A 25,559-nucleotide genomic window follows, 5' to 3' on the forward strand; every position below is an offset into this window, starting at 1 on the left:
TTACCAGCCACCTCTATGGTCAACGTCTAATATGGTACTATGGAACTAAAATTCGAAATACAGTGCCCCTTGAAATAAAAATGGCCGATAGCTTTGTATTTTCCATAGGAATATTATATTTCGATAAACTTGTTTCCTGATAACAATGCATATAAGTAGACGATCGAAGACATTTTCCTGCTGCTTTTAATTTTTTTTTTCTGACTTTGATTTGCATCACTCTTGTCTATATTAAAACTGTGTACATTACGGATTTTTCTATGCGTACGTGTTTTACTGTATACCATTTTAAAAATTTTCCTCTTCTTTTGCTGTTCTGTAATTCCTAGGTTCATAATATGCTTATCAGCTGTTTTTTTTTTGTTTCTGCTGTTGTTCAGAAGAGTTCGCGGTTGTATTTCATTTATTTTACGTTTCCATTGCTTCGCTTCTGACTACATCGATAAAAATGGGCCTAAACCCGTTTAGGCTATTCGCCCAACAGTTACTTGCATGTATTTCTGCATCTGTTGAAATAAAATAATGGTGATGAGAAGAATGAAATTCAGAGCAAGCAATGCCTGTGCGAAGACCTGTGAGGTGGTTCAGGTTGAAAAGAAGGGAGACGTACACGATAAGTTACCAAATGACGTCAACAGGAACTGCAAACGAAGGTGTCACAGACTAATGAAATGGTTGTTCCCTTTTGTCCTGAGGCCTCCGATAGGGCCAGCATGACCTTTTTGAATGAGTAAACGCGCTACACTACGAAATAGACGACCAAACAAAATGAGGTCCCGGGGTTCTATTGTGACTTACTATAACTTATTGGTTACTAGGAATAACCCAGTTTATTTTAGCGACCACTGTAAGTACGGCACAGTGCTATGGTATAGGAGATGTGGCGGATGGTTAAGGCACCATGGAGAAAAAGCAGCGCACAAATATCAAGCACAAGACGAAATGTTTGGACACAACCGCAGTGCTATGTTTGCGCAGCAGGGATCCATGCATGGTTCAGAATACAGCCTAAGGGTGGTGCCCACTTCTTTACAGAGACGGGCTGTCATCCTGTCTCCAGCACAACGGTAATCATTACCCGCCAGTCACTGGCACAAAACAAAAATGGACCGCCGCTGATTACTAGGAGCATTGCAGTCGAAGCTGTCTGTCATTCGATGCGCGTGCATTGTTTAATCCGACAACACTCCACCGCGGGACGTATTTACACCTCTCGCCGTGTTATCTTTGCGTACTTTGTTCTGGAGGGCAGGCCGGGAGCTGTTATCGCTTATTGTTTGCGTGCCTAAGGCTCAGAGTTTACGCTGTAGGCTTAATCTTCTTTGCCGAGACTTCTCTGGGAAGCACGCAAAAGGCAGATGTTGATGACTACCAATAATTTGTTACGGTGCTGTAAATGACCTGGCACAAATAATAGTCTCTCTCCGCTGCACGACATTTCACTCACTGACTCTTGGCTATTATTCAGCGTTAGCGACTTTTTATTTGATTTTAATCAAGCGCAGGGCAGTTTGTTTAATTATGGTCACCATGACCATGCACTGGAATACATCTACGCAATTTGGTTGCGTAGTTTTCTTTCGCTTCTAGAATGTTCTTTAGTTTTTCCTTGAGAAAGGACAGGCCTTCATGAAATAATGTCGTCACAAGTAACTCGAACTAGGCACTAAACTGCACTGAATTTAGTTGCACTGTCGGTGGCGATGCTGACAGTTTTTAATTGTTGCCTTTTGTATCTTTCCTCGTAAACTGCGTAGCGAAGGTTCTGCTGGTGACCGTGTTGGTCAACGGCATACATTGAGAATCGCGGATAATTCGGGCGGTGCTCGAAGAAATACCCAGTTATTCGATTTAGTTAAAGTAAGTAACGCGAAACTTTATTGTATGCGTGTACCGAGTGGCATGAAGTGTTGTAGACGGCCGATGTTGTGAACGCTCACATGCACCTGCCTGCCTGCAAATGGATTGGTTCCACACTGCACGTAACTAGTAAACCATGAAGGTCCAGTAGTTATACTGATTGATCCGACTAACTTCATCGCAGTGCGATGTTTATGAGACGTTTCATGGGCAATAAAATTCAAATGCGAATACATTTGGAGCACGTCTGGTCTCTCTGAGAAATGACGGTCGCGTAGTTCGAGGTTGCTAACCTTTTTTTTTTTGTAACAAGCGATGGAGCAAAATAGGGTGCAAGTCGTGGTACACTACCGCAGGCATTTTTAACTGGGCGCCGTAGGAATTGCAACATGTCACCAGAGCACGTTGGGCTCGCACTGGCCTTCCTGCGCGGCTCATGTACTTCTCAGTTTGGGTTTCGCGCGGAAAAAAGACCTCAATTTTTCACGTTGCAGGGGTTTATAGAACTACTTTTTATTTGGTTTCTGAAGTGGATATGACATCGTCTTGTCCCTGACTGCGAACTCTCCGTTGGTACAACCTCCAGGTTGTTATACTAACGCCAATTACAATCCTTGTTAATTATCTAGTCAGCATGATTCTTAAATAAATAACGTCCGTTACAGGTGGCACTTAGTTCCTTAAGATATTTTCTTCAGATTTTAACCATCATAATTTAAGGAACTTTAAAAGTGCTTTTTGAAATACTCGATATAGTGTTAATATCTCGATGGCCTTTATTTTGTCTCTATTAAAAGCGTCTCTGTTTTTTGAACGTTAATATTGGGGTTCAATGGACAGCCTTATAAAAGAATGTCTGCTACTTATGTGTTTACTTTGTGTGCTTGCATAAAGGCTCAAATAGAGAGCAGTGCAGGTTTGTGAAAGATAATATCCTGCTCTGCGTTTATTTTGTGTTGAGACAGCAGTCATGGTATTATCGGGACGTCACAAGCGGACCTGCCCAAATATGCGAGACAGGGATCGTATAAACAGCCACAAAATTCATACACAAAAATTTGCTGACCTCTAGTTCTCCATCAGCACATATAGAGACGCTGTTCTTGGCTGTAGTATAGCACGAACTAAAAGGCTGCCACTAAAACCAAATGATTGCAGAGTTGTACATCCCTGTCCTGCCAGGACAGGGTTAATTGGAGATATATTGGAGAGGCCTTTGTCTTGCACTGGGCGTGGTCAGACGCATGGTGATGATGATGACGTATTCCCCGTTAAAGACGCTGCATTATGAGCCCACAATTATGCCAGCAGAGACAGCAGATTCTGCGTGCGTGTCGTAGTGGTTTGGCAGAAATGTTTCAAGGGCACTTAATTCAAACCTCCTCCAGACATGATATCTACTCTACTTGGATCATTACCTTGTAAATCACGGTACGTACGCTCAGCGTCAGACAAACAGTTGTCTACGACGTACCTAATGTTCACAAAACATGAGTTTCAAACGTTCAACAGGCGTTGGCCGTTGAGTGCCTATATTTATTTCCACTTCTTCACAGAAAGGCATCGTCATCACGGCAACATCGTGCACCTCCACATCATTCGTCGCTTTTATTTTCCTGTTTTTCGTGAAATACCGCCAGCATCTCCTGCCCTCAACGGTGACCCACTTTAGCGAGCGTGCTGTCGCCGCCGTGGGGTAAACCATCCGGAATCTCCGTCGTTATTGGCGCGCACGAAGCAAGCATAAAACAGCTGTCGCGAGTCACTCTACGTGCCGCGTGTGTGCGTTTATGTGTTCGTGTACATGTGAATTTTTGCGCGCACAACGTGTTTTTCGCGCTTCGACGGCTTTCGATTTGCCTTTGAGATCGCGCTTCAGCCATCGATCAGCTGCTGCCTGTTTTGCAACTCCAATTCATGCTCACCTTCACTGCACCCTTTTCTCACCCCTTATCCTTTTTTCCTTCTTTCGCAGAACATAAGTTTTTTCCCGTAGCTTACAGAAAAAAAAAGCAGCATTAAAGCCAGAAATGTCAGCACGATGAACATAAAGACGGATGAAAGGTATAGCTTCATATTCTCATCGATCCCAGCAGACGCCGCGCAAATTTACTCCCTTTTTCATCCTTTTAGAATCGACGAAGAAACTCGGCGCCATTTTTTCTCGTCGATGATTGATGCTCGTTCATTACATTGCAACCTGTCTTTTCATTTCTTCTCTTCCGGAATCCTCGTCCTCCTTCATTTCCTTTATATCCTTTATTTCCTCGAATGCAGCCGCTCCAGGCTTGAGCAAAAGTTGGCGCTCATTTTTTTTAATAACGGTGGAGCGGTGCGTCGTGCGGCCGTTATAAGATGTCCTTCATGTTTGCGGTCATCCTTTGGCGTCGCTTTGCTTGGTCACTTCTGACGCTGCGTTCAGAGAGCGGGCAGCCACTCATCGTCAGGTAAAGCGCCTACTGCTCATTGCTGATTGCGGGAAGATGGAATGGCGCTACGCGGTAGTTGTTGTTTTGAGTCGGCGGGTAAGGAAATAGAAAGCAAGCTTTATTCGTTATAACGTGTGGGAGAGGCATTTCATGCTCGCACATCTAAATGAATGTGCGAACAACGATGCGAAAGCTTTCCCCGTGCGCTTTCGAACAGAAATGTGAAGCCCATGTGTTGCACCGCGAGAAACATCCAGGTTGTACTTCCCTATATCCTACCTTACACAAGAGTGCGCACCTCGAAACTCCAGACGAATTCTCTTCGCTGCTGTTTTCAATCAAAGCGGAGGAACCGCAACAACGACGCGCTTTCGTTCGAGCGAACGATTGCTGAAAAACAAGGACGTTGGCGCTCCTCAGAGACGGGTGGGTGGCGAACTTTTTTTGCGGTGAAAGTGGGAAATACGTCTCGAGAAGACGATCCTTGGAGAAAACTTGTGCTCGTTCATTTTTTTATTTTGCACTGTTTGATTGTTGGGCACCGGAACTTTGTGCAAATAAGTCCATCGACCGTCTTCACACGGGATGGCAAGCTTTCTTCAAAGTGAGGAAGCTGTGCTAGTGGCCGGAGAAACTTCGCTTACATGAGTGTATACACGTTTTTTCTTCTTCTAAGCAGCTTTTGAGGAACAGCTGGGATCTTCCTAACCACATGTTTTATTCTTTCACTGTATTATTTTCTGCACACTTCTATTTCCACCTTTATCTCAGACCCCCCCCCCCCCCCCCCCCCAACGTACAGTACATGTCACGCTGTTTTAACGCCACCTAAATTCTTTGTCTTTCATTAAACGAATTTTCTTCCTTCTCTTGGAATTAAAACAGTCATGAGTTGGATACTATGCTCATTTTTGAAATTATACGCTATTATTCACAAACGAAGCAAGAGTTACTCTCAAACCATAAAGCGAACGGTAACAGCAGGGCGTAATAGGGAGCTAACTAGCTCGATTGTGGTTCCACCACGCCGAAAGAAGAACAAAAGGCATCGAAAAGTGTCGCACGTGTCTGGGAAGCGGAGCATAGCTAGCAAATAATATATGGTGCGGTAAAGGGAAGGCTCCAAAAAAACAAAACATGACTGCAGGCACAATTCTTGAGGTAGGTTTCTGTTTCACGAAATGACGTCGGTGCTGAAGGGAATATATAATAAGCGCAGCTATTCAACCACGCCGCACACGCGCCGCGTAGTAAAAAAAAAATGAAACCGGAGAAAATAACCGGATTTCTTCCCACGCGAAACCGTACTCCTATAGGAAACAAGCCAGGCCTCTCCCGCGCTATTTCGCTGACGCCGAGTGTTCTGAATTGAGCTGGGACGTGCGATTCGGATCCTCGGTGCCACACCGCTTACGTAAGCACCGCTCAGTGTCACCCGAGGCGAACTTGTTGACGACACCCCCCGCAAAAGCAGCACAAGCACGTGCGTCAGCCGTGACAGGGATGTCGCGGATCGACTCCCGGAGGGGCTTAAGCTTCTCTTCACCATAACCCAAGTACACTCACACACACTGTAAAAATAATAATAAAAAACGTTGCACTGTTTCACAAACACAGTGCAACATTTCGGTCGATCAAGCTAGCGTCAGCTGATGAGCGGCTGAAAGTAAACTATTCGAAAGTGGGACTGAATTCTTGAGTTGCCGTTGCAGTCGCAGTAGCCCGCTATTGGACAACCTATACGTGTCTACCAATAGCAACCTGTTGTCGCGAGGGAACATCCGACTTCGCGGTGAACCAGCCGTGGCCGATTTAGCTGATGCTGGCTCTCGGGCGTCCACAGTGCTGCACTGATTTTGCGAGGCAGTGTGTGGACACGTGAAATGAAAATTAGCTTTCCTTGGCGATATCTCCGCGGGCACCTGATGCGATTTTGGTGCGCGCCGCAGGATGCCCATAAATCAGTGCCACGCGTGCCTTACTGCGGTTTTCCCTTCGCAGAAGCCTCCCCCTCACCCATTTTTTTTTTACTTTGCGCGTTGTGCGTGCGCCCGCATCACTCATCCACAGCGGGCATGCCCCCAATCGATTGGTCCCCCCCCCCCCCCCCCCCCCCCCCCCCACTTGGTATGAGTAAGGCTTGCGGCACTCCTTGTGAAGTGCAACAACTTTGCTCTTGGTATTCATGCTACGCGACGCCTCGGCCGCTGTAAGCGACCACAAAGGGGGCAAAAGAAAGGATCGATCAATCAAACCTTGAGGGTACATGGTTACACAGGCCTCTCCTTTTTTATTCTTTCGATTTTTATACGAACGCCGGCGTTGGCTCAAATTCATTGTGACCAATGGCAAGGCTTGGCGTGCTGTTGACAGGGTTGGCGTGTGAGCCAGTATTGGGGCAGACATAGGCGGGCGTAGCTACCGACGACGTGCTAGCAGTAACTAGGCCTCAACCAAACCTGGAGACAGGCAAACTTTCTGAAAGGCTACTCAGTGAGAGATTGCGTTTATGTAATCAATCAAGTAACAGGAAAATTCTCGGAATAAAACGTGCCCGCAAATATGGCCTTCATGGACTACGAAAAAGTATTCGATTCAGTGCGAATAGCAGCGGTCATGCAGGCACTGTGCAAAAGAGGTGCCAGGAGCCTTACTTCAATTTGCTGGAAAATGTCCGCAATGAGTGCACGAGGACTGTAGTACTCAAGGGGAGCGACAAAGTTCTGATATAGAGGGGATTTATGGACGGAACACAATCCCTTCGTTTTTATTCACTGTATGCCTGAAAAATATTCAGAGATTTAAAGTGGAAGAAGCAATATGTGAGAATTAACGGGCAATACTTTAGCACCCTCCTGTTTCCTGACGATGTTGTCGCAAGCAATGCACGGGAGGAATTATAGCGGACCATCAGACGCGTAGGCACGTAAACCGCAATGGTAAAGATAAAATTAATATTAATAAATTGCAGTATCACACAGGAACGACAGTTTGCCATAATTCTTAATGTGATGTACAGGGTGTAGTTCAGAATAATGTCTACGTATAGGCTAAGAATTCAAAGCATATCGAGATGACGAGAACGAAATTATCATGCGAAGAATATAAGGACACATTTCTCTTCAACTACCATACTATTAACACTGCAACTTACTGACATTCCTGAAAAAAAAACTGATATAGAGAACTGATGTAGCATACCAATACTCGTGAATGGAACTGCCACTTGGAGCCAACAGAACGGCAAAACAAAACAAGGCAGCGTAGATTAAGAGAGAAAGCTCGAGTTGAAGACATTTTAGCGTAAATAGGAAAGAAGAAATGGACATAGGCGGGAAGTCTAATACACAAGACTGAAAACAGGCAGTATATTAATAGAGTTTCAGAATAGTTGTGTTAGTTGTGTGAAGAAAGAAAAATGTAATGGGCGTGGTAGAGAGTCAAATGAAGTAAGGACCTTGGGAAACTTGCTAGAATTACGGGGTGGCTGGCGCCGTACAAGAATGACTCGAGGTGTTCAGAGAGACCTCTGCCGTGCAGTGTTTCGTAGAAACAAATTTTATAGATTTGCAGAATAACTACGCAGCTTCTTGCTTCATAGAATCTTAGGAAAGCGTGAGAGACATACGACTGAAGGCTCTCCGTTTGCAACTAAACTCTTGCTCAGAGTTATAGCCTTCTAGGAGATGAAAATAAACGCGAATTTTCTTTCCTGTTCTTTTATTAGACAACCACGTACCGCTGGAGAAACTTTAACGACCAATACTTTGATTGCACTATAAAATGGTAACATCTGGGGAAGCGATGCGTTTAGCAGTACTCGTACAATGGTGGTTTCTGCTCTCACCGGGTTTCTTCGGCTTTAACGCGTGGCGTCGTTACCGTGCTGTTGATCTCGACTGACCAGGTGACACGGAAAGGGACGATACCACGTACCATACAAGAAGCACACTACAGTGCTGCGTTTTTTTTTTGTACGTGTTTTCGTCCTTAACCATCGACCCATGGCTCGGCGGAAGGGTTAGAGTTAGCCTTGTAGTGGGAGGGTTAGCGGAAACTCCACCTCTCAGCAATGCACTGCGCCCCACTGTCTTTGATGCTTCATATAGCCATCGACGTGGTTGTGGAAGTGGTTCTCGTCAGCGACGAAGCTACGGTTACCTTATCCGCGTCACGCTTCTTTTCCATATCCTAAGGTTAAACAACGCGGAATAATTAGGACCGACTTACGCGTGGTGTACAGGAGACGAAGGTTAAAAAAAGAAGGAACAAAAACAGATGAAAGCCTAAAGTGGTGTACACTTATTGATTTGCCGCAATGTGAACTCGGCTGGGCTAATGTTTCTCCTAAGCGAACGGCCTCTGCCCAACCCTTCGGTTCTACTCATGAGCGAGCGCCATCGACCTGGCTGCGTCAACGAACTGAAGAGCGAGTCACCAAAGCGCGGCTCTTTGCCGTGGATCGTTTCGTGGCGCACTTGGCTCAGGTGCTCTTCTCGTCACAACACGCTTTTTTTTTCTTCGATGTATTCGGACCCACGTCTGGCCTGGTTCGTGAGGCCGCCCAGCTGGACAGTTTCATCAGGCTGGTAATTACTTGAGAAAACATGCAAGTTGCTGCCGAGCAATTAGCGTCCTTTGAAAAACGTCTCAGATCTTTGCGCAAGTGGCGTTTCTCACTGCATGATATATAAAGAAGAGCGCAGTCCTTCGGAAGGATGGGAGGAGGCGTATATCTGAGGCCGTGGGCGGTGCTCGTTAGAAGAAGGGCTCCTGCCCAGAGAAGTAATCGAAGAGTCGGGTGCCAACGCTTGCGTATGCCTCACTACCTGCGGGCAGCACACGCGGGGAACTGGAGAAGCATGCGTTGGTCTGCAGCTCAGTGCGGCAAAGATGTCTCCACACGCCGCTCAGCCGAGCTGCGACCACTGGCTTGAGACTCTGCGGCGGAGGCAGCCATCTGGAGGCCGAGGAGATTTCCCGTGATCACCCTTGCGTGCGTGGAGGCGTCGGCTGATGGGAGGTGAAGTTGCTTCTCCGATAATGCGCATAAATCTCTCTTGATGAGGGTTACGAAGATTGAAAAGCACAAAGAAGCGTCCAGGAGCCGCATACGCTGTATTAACTATGCCCTGCTATGTCTTCTTTAGCTCGCTATATGCACATGCTTCAGCTATCAACAGTTTCTTAGCTTAAGCATTTAAGGACTGTTAAATGTGCTTACGATGAGAAAATGTGATTTTTTGTCCACGGCATACTTTTAGTGGCATGTCCCAGGTATAAAGTTCAGGTACCGTTATAACACCCCGACTGTCGTGACTTTGTCTTGAATGCGTGGTTCTTACTGCGAATATCACCGATTGGCGGAAGGTCTCACTTTCGTTAATATTGGTTATTACCACTATGCAGTGCCAGGATCTTTGTTTCGTCTCTGCAGTCTTTTGCACTCTCCTATGCTATGCGAAGCCTTCGATTTACATTTATCAAATTTCTTCCTTAGTCAACCAAATGCGCTTTGTCGAAGGAGGCTTGAAACAGCACTTAGCGTTTTTCTGGGCGATATTTCTAAGTCGCTTAAAGAGTCACGCAGTTAAGAGCACACCTGCATTAGCAGAGTGCTTCTTCATCAGCATATCCTTCCGTTAGCAAGACCGCAGTCGGGCGAGGTACAGAGAAAAAAGAAAAGCTCGCATACCGCATGAACTTTGTAAACATATATAAAACGGTCAATCCTGTCTAATGTGAAAAAAAAATATTGGGTGGCGATCGGTGGACCGATCGGGCAGAAATGTCTAGCATTTGACTTTCAATGCCGTTTCGATTACACGGCTCATCACAGACACTTATTTACATCCACCTTTATAGCACACTTAGCTTTCTTTGTACTTTTTTACACTTGACCCCATTGCACACTTGGCATTTCTATCATCGACTCTTGGTTATGGAGGTGGCTCGCACACAACCACTTCTGCGGTAGGGTGGCATAAGACTGTGTTGCTGGATGAGTTGGTGACTGAACATCTTAGGAGTAAAACAGCGCAAAAAGACAAGACGGAGAAGAAGCAGACAGATACACACGAGCGCTACTAGCAACTGACTGTATTTAACGCGTAATCGTATAAATACACAGAACGACATATGCGCGGAAACAAAGAAGGTTGGGAAGCAGAAAAGTCAACAGCAAAAACACTAGGCTCGTCAATCATGAGTTTAGATGTGCCAACTCGTGGTGGGACCGTCGAATTGAAGATTTACTTGCGCATGAAGTCCCTTTGCGCGCGATGACAAGGGCTTCATGGATATTCCTTGTGCGTTGCTGGAGTAGCATGCCAGGCCGACAACCAGGCAGACCTCTCCTGCTCCACTAAAGTCCCTCCTCCTCCTCCTGCTTCTTGTGCGTTGCTCGGAATAACGTTTGAGGATTACGCATTGCTCAATCCGGTAGAGTGGCATCCGGCGTCCGCGCGCCGCTCTGCTGTCTCCGCTCTTCTATGTTCACTTTCCTCCTCACTCTCCACCCGCCACGGCAGCCATCCACCGGATTATTCCTACCAACCGTTACAGGTGGATCTCGGGGGCTTCCGGGCAAGGCCTGTCGTGACCACGTGACCACACAGGACCCATTCACGAGATCATCCACTACCTGGCAAACTTGGGTGGCATTTATTTCATTATCGAGCAAGGTGAACGCGAGATGTTTCGTTTGTGTCCCGATACAACGCTTAAGGCAACAACGGTGCTGTCCATCGCGGATAAAGTCTCGTGCACATAAATCCACGCAGAAAGAAAGGCACCACGTTGCACAATAGAGATCCCGGTAAAAAAAAAAGCGACTACAGAGCGCCTGGCTGTTTTCACATTACTGCTTACAAAGGACTGGCGAAGAACTGAAACGACTTTATGTGTGCAAGCTATCGCTAGCCGTGTGCACTTGTCACACCCTGTACGTCGTCCGGAGTCTTATTATAAGCGCGCAGACACTTGGTAACAGGATGTTTCTCTCTGGGAACGGCGCATGCTTGATATTTACCAAGCTGCATTCTGATATAGAAGGGAGGAAGAGGTTTTCTATCTGCTTTCCTCTCCAAGCTTCCCCACCTTTGCTCTCTGCTGTCTTCTGCCGCGGCGTAGGAGGACCTGTGACCGCAGTAACTGCGTGGCTTGGTCCCCTACAATCTCTCTCTGTAGACCTCTGCAGGGGCCATCGGCAACGCAGGCGTCCCCAGTGACAATAATAATAATCGGTTTTGGGGGGAAAGGAAATGGCGCAGTATCTGTATCATATATCGTTGGACACCTGAACCGCGCCGTAAGGGAAGGGATAAAGGAGGGAGTGAAAGAAGAAAGGAAGAGAGAGGTGCCGTAGTGGGGGGCTCCGGAATAATTTCGACCACCTGGGGATCTTTAACGTGCACCGACATCGCACAGCACACGGGCGCCTTAGCGTTTTTCCTCCATAAAAACGCAGCCGCCGCGGTCGGGTTCGAACCCGGGAACTCCGGATCAGTAGTCGAGCGCCCTAACCACTGAGCCACCGCTGCGGGGACCCCAATGACAACGGCATCATTTCTGCACGGAGCGCTACCAGATATTTCGCACTTGTGCCTTTCTCAGTCCGCATGCTTTGCTGGACGAAGCTAGTTTACCCAAGCTCGAAGTGCGTGTTTAATAGCAGAGACAGGAGAACTGGAGGAAGCATGCTTTAGGATATGTCTCAGGGGGTTTGAAAAAGCTTGGAGGCCTTCCTAACCACGTTCTTAAAGAAGAAAATGCGATAGCATTTAGTCTAATGTACCTTAAAGTCTAATGATTGTCTAAAGTTCTTGCGATTTTCCCGCCAAAACTACGATTGGAACCGGTTCCGTTGCCTTTAAATAGTATGCATGAGTCATCAGGTTATAGACTGTTCGATTAGCGTCCACTGGATTATACTTATTCGGCCCACTAATCCACCTTTATCTATTTTCAAGTCTGGGCCTACTGCCATTTTTGTGTGGGGCGGGGGGGAGGTCCAAAAAAATTTTGGGGGGTGGGCCGACTTCGAAATTTTGGGTAACCTCAGATTTTAAAATTTCGCGGTGCCTTATGATTGGCCCACTGGTAATCACGCACTGTTGATGACGTCACGACCCTCACAATTGCATTCACAGATCGCGGGGAGTCCTCATACCGCTACTGGCGCAGTGGTGCAGTGGTTCAGCGGTGAGCCACTGCCCCGGTGTGGCTCTTTCAAACGCAGCTCCCGTAGGGGTGATGCGCAGCGCCACCGTGGGCAGGTGGCAACTGCATTGAATTTGGCAACGGTGGGCAGTTTGCTCGCAAGCCAGTGGGCACGTTGTGATGACGCCACAGGGTCACGTGACCTCTCTCGAAAAAATCCGAATTTCATGAGGAATTTCAAATTTCACGTGCTCTCCGATTGGTCAGCAAAAGTCACGCGACCCCAATAATGTCATATTAATCTATATCAGAGGTGAAAAGTGGTGAATGCAACAAGCTTAGGTGCTAGGTAAAATATCCGCAATGAGCGAGTTGAAAATAATGGAGGTGAAGGCGGCTTTATTTGCCTTTTAATTTGAGCGGCAAAGAGAGAGAAGTACCTCTGGATATGACACCCACTTCTTTCCCATTTCTTGAGAAGTTCCGACTAGTGCGCGCAGAATGCATGCAACTAATAAACTTCAGTTCACAAACAAGAATCTCAACTTTGTTGGGAGCTGAAATATTAATGAAAACTAGCCAATATCAGTTTCTTTCCCTAATCGTGAAACATGGAAAAGATCGAAAAGGACGGAAAAAAATTCCTTGCGTATTTCAGCGCTAGAAATAAAAATACCGTGGTTAAACAACTTTTTATGCCTTGTTTGTTTTTAAACCTTAATTTGCTTCAAAGACTGACAGACCTCGGTCGTAGCGGCTAAGGAACGTCACTGCTAGTTTTGCCCTAAGCAGACCATTCATGTTGGTCTCTTAGAGCTGCATGCTCAGTTGGTTCAAGAAAATGTGGCTTGTTTCTGGGAACTCGTATTCTCTGCGCCGAGGCGTTTAAGGTCAGGCATGCCTGTTCGGGTTAAGTTGACCGCGGGCTGTAGGTAATGCACAAGGCCATGCAAAAATAATTCTGTCATGTAGATTATCTCAGGAAGGCTTACCTTTGTGACAAGGTAACTAGGGAACTTAGCAAAACGTTTTTGCTCGCAATTTCTTTCAGCACACGCTGGCGGCATTACAAGGGGTTAGAACGAGTTTTGACTTTCTGGTATATACCTGTTAATGCAGGTAACTAACACAATGCATTTACTGTCTGGCCATGACCAGTGCTTACAGTAAAGAGTAGATTGCTTATTATGAAAGCATTTGTCGCATGTGCTACAGCCCAGGCAGATTGTGAAGGATTGACTGATGGGCGAGTTGATGGTCCATATCGCCTTACTAGCGCATGAAAGACACAGGACTGACAGAAGGAGAAACTGCCGGTCGCGGTCTCTTTGTGTTCGTCTTTGGCCGTTCGTGCAAAGAAAAAGCTCTGCAACGGGGCAGAAAACAGAGCTAGTTTGTGTAAGTGCATTATGATAAATCCAGGCGCTCACTCCAGCGCTGTGTCCCCCCTGTGTCGTTGTTTGCGAGCGCCTGGATTTATCATAATGAAAAAACTCTGCGACAGAAGCTCGCTGTTTAGCTTGACGAAAAGTTAATCATTAGCCTTTCCCTGACGTGCACACGCAAATATGAAAGCGAAAAACTGTTCGCGTTAGTGAAGAGGCCGAAACGTTTCTTCAACAGCGAAGTGGGATGCATTAGTTGACACACTAGAGATGAAATGTGCCTTGAAATGAAAAGGAAAAGGGGGGAGATGAAGAGAGGGATGGTGCTAAATTTAAACACTTCAAACGTAGCTGTTTGCATCTAAAAAAGATTGGAGTAAAAAAAAAATACAAGACGTAGAGACAAAGATGGTCTAGAGACCGAACGAACAAACACTTTCAGCGGCGTGCGCTCCTTGAGTCAGTTTTCTTCAGAACGATAAAAAAGCGCCCCTTCCCTCCCAGAATTTCGCGTGCAGTCTTTCTCAGTTTTTGAACGTTTTTGTCCTCGAATAACCGCTCATTTATCTCGTGCCAACGCTTCGGCTCTGCTTGTCAGTGCTCTTGTAATTTATTGTGACTTTTTCGTCCCACTAACATGAATTGATATCGCTTGTTCGTCCTGAAATCTGTTTCACCTGAACTGCTGCAGCCTGTCCTGTCTCGCGGTAATCCGGTTAGACGTAATGGATTGGCTCGCTCACTGAACGAGAAAAGCTGCGTGTGCATTCTGCGTTCCGTGGTCTCAGACCTTAAGACAGCGCCGAAAACAAAAGCGCTCTTTTTGTCGACGCCTGTGGGCTATAGCTGATGAGATTACTTCCTCTTGCAGGAAGTGACGATTTTTGTGCGCTGCCTTGGAGCGTGCGGAGCGTGTAAGGGCGCTGTGCAATGAATTTAAGGTTGGATGAGTTCGTAAAAGAAAGTAATTTAATCAATTAATGAGCAAGTAAAACCTAATTGAGCTTGTTTACGCCTTCTCATGCTGAGCGGGAATGTTAGACTACAAATAGAGAAATTTTATACGGCACCGAAGGGAGGGGCTCAAGTGATACGGCCTCTCCAGGCACTGGGCTTTAGAAGGAACACGCTTTACTAGGGAAAGTTTCAACGCATTCAAGCTGATGACTTATATGCATTTATAACAGCTGTGGTCGCTATTTGACAGTTGCTTTGGTCATGTGTTTTTACTTATCACCTAACTTCTGGGTACGCAAGTGCCAGAAGAGAAAGCCAGAACTCTTTTGATTACACCAACAAAACGCAGGGACTTAATATTTCCCATTAGTCATGATTTCGACATACTATTCCTTCGTAGGGCCTGTACTTTCTCACAATTTCTTGGCACCATGGTGAAAGCTACCGCTAGCCTCAGTAAGTCAGAACCTCAACGATCAAAGCTTTTCGCGTGTTACGACGGTCAGTAATTGGCCAGTACTTTACATGTCATATACCTCTCTATCATAAGCTGCAGATTATTTACATGGTTGCTCGTGGTATCTGTCGTGCTACTCATTGCCGATTTAATCAAGGAAAGTCACGAGCGCCGAAGTTGTGGGTGTCAGTCGGTCCCCAATCATTGTTATGGGAGAGATGGTTTGAGAACTCGGTTCTTGATGCGGATCTAATGACCACAAGCATGGCCTGTTTGTGCATAGTTTATGAAAAAAAAGCAAAAAAAAAATACTAGCGCAGGGGAAGGCGAAAGACGCAGTAACAGAGGTGAACAACACGAGCACTAACTTCCGACAGATTTTATTTGTTTCAAGCAGCATATTTATAAGCCAGGACATGTATGCATGTTGTCACATGCGCGAACAGGATCTGCGTTTCTTCGCTGTCCTTGTCCCTTTCAGGCAGCAGTTACATCGCGTCTTAAATCAACCAACTAGTCCGACAAGTTTTATTGAAGCTTGATATGGGGCAAAAATATCTTATAATCGTGAGCTCTTGGCCAAAAATAAATTGGTTTTGGGGGAAAGGAAATGGCGCAGTATCTGTCTCACATATCAGCGTACAGGACAGCACCCCTGAACCGCGCTGTAAGGGAAGGGATAAAAGAGGGACTGAGTGGAGGGTTCAAGAATAATTTCGACCACCTGGGGATCTTTAACTCGCACTGACTTCGCACAGCACACGGGCGCCTTTGCGTTCCGCCTCCGTCGAAACGCTGCCGCCGCGGTCGGGTTCGAAGCCGGGAACTCCGGATCAGTAGCCGAGCGCCCTAACCACTGAGCCACCGCGGAGGGTAATCTCTTGACCAAAGCCTACCTTCGATTCCGGACATTCATCGGGGTTTTAAAGCGAAAACTTTACTGGCCGCGAAATTGCGATTTCGCCGTGGCCGCACTCCGAGGACGCTCATGACGTAACAACGCGCCTCGCCGCGGATATTTCTCTCTCTCTCTCTCTCGCTGCATAGTCACAACTGCGCATGCGCCACTAGTAGCACCGAGCCACAGCTGTTCCACCGCTGCGCAGCGCCGCGCCTTTCCTCAACAATACAACTTTCAATTTTCAGTTTTCTCTTTCTTTTCCCTCCCTCCTTTATCTCTTCCTTTACGGCGCGGTTCGGGTGTCCACCGAGATATGTGAGACGGTTACTGTGCTTTGCGCGCTCGTCGCGCCATCTGGCATGACGTCACACCGCGTTCCTCGACGTTGCGCTCGCCTCCGCTCGCTTCACCAGCTGCGTCGCATACCTGGTAGCATGTCGGAGGATTGAAAAGGAGAGCTCGCGTGCGCCGCAACCACAGTTGTGTCGCCTTTGACGCGACAACAACATAGCTGGACAACCAGACTAACCTGGACTTGCAATCAAGATTAACCACGGCTAACCATGATATGCCTTAGCTTTCGTTACGTATATCCTGGCATAGCCGAGCTAAGCCACTGCCATTTTTTTGTCTGTAGGATGCGTGAGCACCAACGGCGGTAACCGGGTGGGCGTCGAGCGGTGCCCGGACTCCGTCGGCTACCGCACCCCCCTCGAAGCGATGGCCGAGGGCGGCCACGAGAAGATGCTCTGGCTGCCCTGCTCCGTGCCGCAGAAGGACCGGCCCGACTACCTGGCCACCGTGTGCGTGGACCAGGACTCGTCCGACTTCTGCAAGGTGCGTGACGCTTTGTTGGAATGGACAACGGACTGGGTCTGAAAAAAAAAATGGCTATGAGGCAACGAGCTATGAGGTTTGCCTACGAAGGTTTAGTTAACTGCAGCCCAAGCTTGAGAGTGCGCACCAGTGCCCCCAGCTGTAGCAGAAAACTTATGGACTTCTTTGAAAATACTTTTTGGCTTTCCCGCATTGCACTGTACGACAAAAGCGAGATGAAGACAAAACGCTGAAGGTGCTTGCCAACGCTGGCATCAGTGTGTGCTGAGATGACGGGAACCACGCGAGCATTTTGTGCGTTTTAAAATACACGAACCGAATTCGCACTTTTTACATCAGAAATCGGTTGTTGCGCCACAGCTTGGCCACGAAGCATTGCTGTTAGGCTGGCTTAACATTTGTGAAAAGGGTCCTTTACGACATGGAGCACGGCCGAGGTGGAACGAGACAGTCGTGCAAAGACGCCTTTCATGCTACCTGTGGCATCAACACTGCCAGCACTGAGACTGCCATAAGGAATACGGATAACGACGGGCTTGGTTGGGGATACAGAAAAGAAGCCAACAGTCTTTGAAACCAAGAAAAGCATTGGAGTGCACAGTCGTGGCATATCGACTCTTTGGTGCCCAGGCAGAACTGCACATAAAGCGAGTTAGCAATAACGAATAGGGAAGAAAATATATATTAGGAAAATACAACTTATCATTAAGGTCTGCGGCTGTGCATACATAGTGAGCATGGAGGTCGGCAAATTATACAAAATCTTGTTAGATAGAAGTGCATTACCTTAGTTGCCATTATCTTCGAAATGATGTGGTGCAGTTTAATTTGCCTAGGTCCATGAGACCCGCGATGGCGCCTCATGGCGGGTTGACTTATTTCCTACTACGACAGTTCACATCCCGTGAACTGATAGTACATAACTGTATTCAGTCGGCTTACAGCTGCTGAATGCGGTTTTGAAATTAGTCCAAGCTGCAAAAGAGTTTTTGAACCACCATTAATGCAGCACGGAAACCCATGAAATGCGTTGACTGGGCCTCTTGGCACTTCGAAGCATGAAGCCAGAAAAAAAAGCCATTGTTCAGCAATTTTCACTGTCGCACTGCCTTCTCTCGACTTGCAGTCGATATATAGAAACAGAAAAAGCTTGTTAAGGCAGTTGAGGTTTTATTTTCATCCCTGTCCAGATTAACGCGGAAGAAAGCACGGGCTCCAAACGCCTCTGTGCATTTCCATCATGCCCATTGTCGGGACTGCGAATTTCTATATTAACGAGGCAAACACACAATGAAAAAAGTTTAGCCCCCAGAAAAACAGGGGGAAAAAGGGGGTCGTATGAAAGGTGCACGGATGTATTAATATTATTTGTCTGTTTTTCTTCGAGCGGAAAAATGATTGTCTATTAATTTATACTGGAGATGGCTTTGCAAAGGTAAGCAGCCTTACTTCGTGAAATTGTCTCGTATCTAAATGACCACGCATTTACTTTCACTCTATAAACAACTACAAAAAATTAATAGCGATACCTTTTCTCGCTTTTCATCGTAGAAATACTGTTCGATTCTTGTCTAGACTGCATGCGTGTATGCTGATAGCTTCTAAAAGAGGCACGAGCATTTTTATTGGGGCTACTACTGATATTCCTATTAAGTTAACACACCTCGTACTACCGCTAAACATACGCTGGTCTTACACAAGCTCTACATCACTAATATTACCTGATGGCTGGCAGAATATACAGTTTGCTTTTTAATTTTCGCGTGGCACAAAGAAACAATAAACTTATACCGAGCTTTCAGCTTCGGCAGTGAGTACAGTAAAAGAAGCTTCAGCGATCTTACTAAAACCGTGTCACATTCTGCAATCCACAGCTATAGCTTCACCTAACCAGGACAAGGACATACTTAACACTTTGCACGTCAAAAGATTTCACGAGAGGGGAACGAATATAGGCGGCTAATCTAGGCGTGTAGGCTAGCGCACAGATAGCTGCCAATTACCAAGCCTTCTTCAAAGGGGAAGTCTTTTTGAGCTCGAAGATGTTAGAGCCAGCTTTGCTGGCTTTTTACTTCGAGAGGGCGGCAGGGCTTTTAGTGTGACGTGGTATATTACTGCATTCATCTCACATTTCACCAGCCTTTTCGCAACATGAAGGCAATAACCACGCAAAAAAAAAATAACGAGCGTCGGTTACTGCTTACTTCGGCTGCGCCTCAAATGAACGTAGGAGGCAACGTAATTAGTTGTAAAAGCCCAGAGGCATGCACTGGTAGTTCTCAGTAAGAAGAACGCAATACAGGACTTTGAGAGCTTATGGCGGACCATCTGCAGCTTTTAATTAAAATGCACTGTGGTGCTGAGTGTTTTCTTTCTGAATTATAAACATTACTTGATTTTCTTTGGTTTTACAACCGGTATAGAACTATAGTGCTTTGTAGGCCTGCGTTTGGATTTATAACTTTTCTTCGTGGTGATATGCGCCAACACTCTTTTTTGTAATGCAGGTCTTTTCTTAGGACTGGCATTTCTTAGTAGTTTTTCATGTGCTACCCATTGAAATAGTTCTCGGTATTTGCCGGTCTTCTTCCACGTAGTCAATATTTTTGTTTACGCCTCTCGCAAAAGGAAGTGGCGGTGTAGGCGGTTCCCCATCGCAATAAAACATTTTCGCTTCGTGCACGCCCAAAGGCAGCTCAAGATAGGAATAAAACCTGTTTTCTTTTATGTGATTCTTTCCCCGCATGTCCCGAGGCAATACCGAAAGTGTCGAAAGCGAATTCTCATACCCGAGGTGCAATATGTAACGGGTGGTGGGTTTCAAGAGCCTCGATGTTTTTAGAAACCAATGCTGGAAGAAATGAAACGCGCGAAGACGCTAGAAACTGAGTTGTGAGCCAGCGCGGTTTCTTATTTGTTATTTTTGTTATTGTGCTTTCTGCACAGAGGCTTAGTGAAATACGCCGGCAGAGTGTGACTTTATAGGCGCATAGCGAAAAGTCTGGAACCCCTAGTACTGAAGGTCGCAACTACAGTAGCGGCAACCGCTCCTATGCCATTATCAATGACAGAGATAATAAGTACATTAAAAAACAAACGAAGCCGTGCAAAGGCCGAGCGTAAATGAGGAGCTGCCAGAAAGTTAACATCTGGATTTCGTATTTGAGAGGGCATGATTGTTAGGTATACTGCTTTTTTCTAACGAAAATATCATAAGGTTGAAATCTGGTGTATTGCTATACATTTGAAAAAAAAATCAGCAGTGAGAATAAAAATAAAGCAAACAGAAAGACTAGCCACTTAGAATAGTTCTGCCAAATGTTACTTTCCTTGAAGTTCCAATACGCGTGGTTAGTTTGAAAGTTCATTAACACAGGATAAGTAACGCCTCATGTTCACACATCCGCCGCTCATTTATGACGTGAGCATTCTTCCAAGAGAACACTTTCTTGCGCCCTCTCTTCAGGTCCAGAGCACGATGTTGTAACCAGAAGTCAGCCTAGCTTTTCTTACTCACAGATAAACTCAGCATTATTTATAATCACAATTGCAGTTGCTGCCATTTTTTAACAGCGGTTAACCACATTTTAAGCCTTGTTTTTTACACCCTCCTCTTTTCCTTCAACGCTTTCACCCGCCTTTTGGCTATGGTTTTCTTTTTTTTTTTACCTAGTTTGTTTTGTCCTGGCCCCTTACATCGTGGGGTTTTATCGCTTTTAGTTTTTTGGCCTTTTTCTTGTTTAATCTTTTTGTTCTTTTTGACGTCACTACACCGTGTTTCGGTGATCGCGCAGCATCACTCCGGCTCCACCCATTTATGTAAACCGTATATATGTGTTGCTCCAAGATAAAATTTCTATTGTTATTAAGCGCCTGTATATGTCCTTGTTTTCACCCCTCGTCTTGTTCCTAGCGCTGATATTTTAGGTTATTAATAACACTACCCAGTGGGTGCAAGTCATGCTCTTCATACGCATAGACTTAATTATGAGGCGCAAGTACATTTAATTGGAATTGCTATAAACACAAATATTTTCTTTTTGATTAAACTCACTCACTGCTATTTTTGATTGCATAATCTACTCGTATGACATTCGATAGTATTCGCTGCTTTCAATCTCACCTTGCCTTTGAGAAAGCGACATCTAAAAACTACTTCGTCACGCACTTTAGCATAAAGTGGCTTCTTTGCATAGCTTTGTGTACATAGGTGAAGCCGCCTTAACTGGCTCCTCACAGGGCAAAGTTTTGCCGATAGGGACTTCGAAAAATACACCAGTTTCTTCGCCGTAAGCTCTCCACTGGCCTTCTTTTTATAGCCGCAGTTTAGAGGCTGTATTGCGCTGTAAGAAGCACGTAACATCACAGCCAAATCAAGTTTATGCTGCAGTACAAAGAATTGCCACAAACATAGTGCGCCATCACCCCTATACCACTCTCTGAGCTTGTAATACTTGCTCATTTGCTTTGCGGATAGTATTAAGAAGGAGTAATATAATTCACGCACGGCATGACATGCGGTTGCACTGACGCTTACCACTTGACGTGTTTTGTGGGCGTTCACCTTGCAAGCAAATCCTTGCCATTATGTAAAATAGAAATGTGAGGTAGTGCAAATAAATTGGGCGCCGCGGCGCATCTCCATGTTGACTGGCGGCATCTGAGCAAACATGGCATATTGTTTGGGTTGAACAACGCCTAAAACTACGTGCCGGTGCTATGGAGCTCTAGTAAGCCGCGCAAATGAACTAAGGCTCTAGTTATTAGAAAAGTGAATGGGATACGATAGTATTAAAATAAATGTGGGTAATAACTTTGTATTGTGCGTGTTCCTCCCAAACAAAGCGTTTTTTTTAAGCTGGTCGAAGCAACACAGCAATGAGCATTTCAATCTTGCGCCTTTTCTTAAAAACCAGTTAGGGGGACGCTAATTTTCAGTTCATTCTTCGCCGCAGGGGTGTGCTTGTGTTTTGAGCATCCACCTCGCATGCGGGAGATGCGAAATTCGATTTCCAGTGCCGCCGGGTAAACACCGGTGATACAATGGTTGCAGGTTTTCCTCTGGCCTAGAGCTCGGCTTCTCTGGGGTGAATTTTATGAAAAATAAGTCTCTGACTCGGTGTAAAAAAAGTACCTTGTGCAACGACACTTTTAACCCGAAAGCTGCCCATTTGTCATTAAAATTCAAGATCGTCATAGTTCTTTCTTTTTCCGCTGTGAGTACATTCAGTTGGTGTCGGTTAGAAACTTTTCTCTTATCTCGTGCTCCACTGCTGCTCTTTTTCACTATTACTCTCACGTACAACCTTTCTTTCGGGAGATAACAATTTGCTATTGGAGCTGCTGTGAGAGTGACCTCCTAAGAGATCCATTCCGTCGAGCGTAATAATACCGAGATTTATGGTCTGGTGACTGCTTCAATTGTGAACAATCGTATCGCCAGATTTTAGTGTAATCTTTACACTCAGAAACAAGAGAAAATGTTTAATGTGATGTAGAATAGTTTTGTGGCTTACTCAGCAAAAATTCTGGATGCGCAATTAGCGTGTTTTTTTTTTAATATAGAAACTAGCACTGTTGCTTCAGATGGACACGGTCAAGCGGCCCGAGGAAATGAGCCCCTTCAGAAGTGTCAGTATGGCGTGGCGCTTGTTATCACTGCTCTATGCTCTCCTCGTGTCTTTCGTTGCTTAGTAACATATAAAGCGCGTGTTGTACCATGTTGGGAAAATAATACAATTTGGATTCTTGAAAAGGATTCGGTTTGCGATAGTCACTCTTGTCTGCGCGACTGAAAAGGATAGTGAAGAAAACGCTGAGATAGCAGGAGCTTGCACCTTGGCCTTTCAGCTTGCTGTATTGATTGGTTTCACAAACGTCTGTCGTTTTGTGCCGTAAGCAGTGCAATGCTGAAATGAGATGGATTGGTTCACATCCGCTATAGCGCCGATACAACGTTGAATTGTATTCGGTATTGGCAAATGAGCTAACATTAGACTGGAAAAGTCAAATATGGAACGTTCGAAGGCTCAGTCGTTATTTCATTTATCAACGGAATATTGCAGGCTTGAGCCTATGAAAGAGGGGCGTACATGAAAATACAAAAAAAATGTTCTCAGCAAAAATCTTGGAAAATCACCAAAGCCGTTGCACTGGTTTGGTTTGGTTTGGTTTGGGCTGGGGAAAGGAAATGGCGCAGTATCTGTCTCATATATCGTTGGACACCTGAACCGCGCCGTAAGGGAAGGGATAAGAGAGGGAGTGAAAGAAGAAAGGAAGAATTAGGTGCCGTAGTGGAGGGCTCCGGAATAATTTAGACCACCTGGGGATCTTTAACGTGCACTGACATCGCACAGCACACGGGCGCTTTAGCGTTTTTCCTCCATAAAAACGCAGCCGCCGCGGTCGGGTTCGAACCCGGGAAATTGAGTTTTGAAAACACAGAACACGTGCTGTATTAACTACGTCAAGAAACCTTACAACTGTTTAAAGGAAAGCTCCATGTATAGAAGCAGATTTATGAAATACACGAAAAATAAAAAAATAAAAACGTGATTTGGCCGTTCATTCCTGTAGATTAAAGTAATGGCTTCAATCGTCCTAAGAGATGAAATGTAGCCATTAAGCTGTTCCAGTCTGATATGTTTTCAATCTTATACATATCTGACATAAATAATTTACTGCGTTTGACTAGGGAGAAAACAGGCGACTTCTACAGATACAGTTTGTATCGCAAACTTCGCTTCCCGATGGCTGCCTAGGTTACGAAGCCAAGCAGTCAACAGTTGCTCGTTCTTTTTTTTCGCTTCATTCTGTCAGCGATTACGCATCCGTCAGCGGGATCGATCTGCTTTGGCGGTGGTTTCGATCGGAGTAGTGCAGTACGGGACTAGGTCTACAGAACAGTTAGCGTCTGTCAGAAAATTGACTTGGACTTCTGCTGAAACCTCATTGCATTTGTCGGCTTCTCCATGTTTCCTTAACTCGTTTTTCTTTTTGCATGCTGTCGTTGTCGCCTAGTTTGCCTAATAGCCACAGTAGGGTGGATAGCATGTATTTTGGTCTCCTGATAATTTGTTTCTGGGATTAGATTGTGTGTGCAAAGGGGGAGGGGAGGGAGCAAGGATCAGTACTGTGCTACTGAAGGACCACAGAGCTGCCCTAGTCTCCGTGATTGAAATTAAAGGAGGTCAGATTATACACTGGCGGTGGGATTAATTTTATTCTGCAGCAAGATGCAGGGGCATAATTATTGCATTCCCTGATAATTAACTTTCAGTTGATTATTGTGCACGCATGCTTGATTGCAGTTTCAACTTTTTTTTTTCTGCAGGCGGTATTTTTTTCTTTAATTTCTGACGTGTTCGCAGCCATCGGAGACAGAAATAAACTTCAAGTGACGTTGCGACGACAGCACATTACGGTTTAGAAAAGGCTCGTCATTGACGTAGTTGATGGTAAAAATTGCCAAATTATGAGAGGTGTAAAAAGAACAGACATTTTCTCGCGTAAGTGGCGGGCAGCATGCAGCCGAAGCAATTAGAATTTGAGCTCTAGAGACAAGCTCAGCGTTTGTGATTCAATTATAGGCCAGATTTCAACTCCGAGGACTCATTAACTCTGAATGACCAAGTCTGCATATATGGGCATTAACACATAAAGTGTCGTGTTATACCCTTAAGGCGCAGCTTAAGTTCCCCTCCAATTTTCAAATGTTTAAGAGGTAAAATAGTTGCCTACACTAAATCATTTCAGTTTCAGTTGCATTAATTAAAAATATTCCTCTTCCCTCTAGGCTGCCGCTAACAATACTGACACAAACTGCCAATTTTTTAAAATTTTGTATGTTAGCTGAGGCGCCGGACATAACAGGCGTCGGAAATATGAGTGTGTTGCAGATGGTTTCTCGCATTTTAGTCATGTTTTATTTGTTCTTTATCTTCAAAACTTTTTATCGGTTCTCTGCAGTGAGAGGAATCAAAAGGCTACGGATCCTTCTTAAACTGCGGCAGCTGCATGCAACAAACATGACTGCTCTTGTCAAAGAACGGTCTTGCATGTAATAACTGAATAGTTTGCTTTAATGGCAGGGATTTAATCGTAGGGATTCATACAGAGAAAAAAATATACAACTTGTGTTAGTATTTGACAATACTTGACACGAGATAAAACTTCAAAACCTCCAGAAAAGATCACCCTAGGAACCACATGCTCTCTAAAACACCTCAGCCCCACATCACACTTTAGAGCGTCAACTTTGATAAAAAAAAGTCATTACTTTCTTCTTCAAGTGTGGGAGACTTACTTTTTGAACATGAAAGCTTTTTTTTTTATTTCATCACCGTTATTTCGCTTGTCTTTTTTCATTCACTCACTTTCGGCGCTTAGCACTTTGAAATTGCGAGCGGTTTTTCAATACGCGACGGTTCAAGAATTCTCTTTCGAGCCAAAATTTAAACGCGTCCGCACGCCAACACAAACACACTACTGCTGTTAGATATTGGTTTATGTTGATTTCTTGTACCTCAAATTAAAGCTGCGCCTTCGGGAAGCCCGCCCGTCACGCACCATGT

General features: G+C 45.4%; 1 protein-coding gene across 1 annotated transcript in view; it reads left to right on the top strand.

Annotated features, from left to right (window-relative positions):
• Positions 1–25,559, top strand: part of LOC144136390 (methanethiol oxidase-like) — a 90,442-nt gene that overhangs the window by 13,707 nt on the left and 51,176 nt on the right. Inside the window, exon 2 of the mRNA XM_077668673.1 lies at positions 16,787–16,986. Within this exon, the coding sequence (XP_077524799.1) occupies positions 16,787–16,986 (200 nt within the window). The remainder of the gene's footprint in view (positions 1–16,786; positions 16,987–25,559) is intronic.

The sequence above is a fragment of the Amblyomma americanum genome, chromosome 6 (assembly GCF_052857255.1).
Source record: "Amblyomma americanum isolate KBUSLIRL-KWMA chromosome 6, ASM5285725v1, whole genome shotgun sequence".
NCBI classification, from domain to species: Eukaryota; Metazoa; Arthropoda; class Arachnida; order Ixodida; family Ixodidae; genus Amblyomma; species Amblyomma americanum.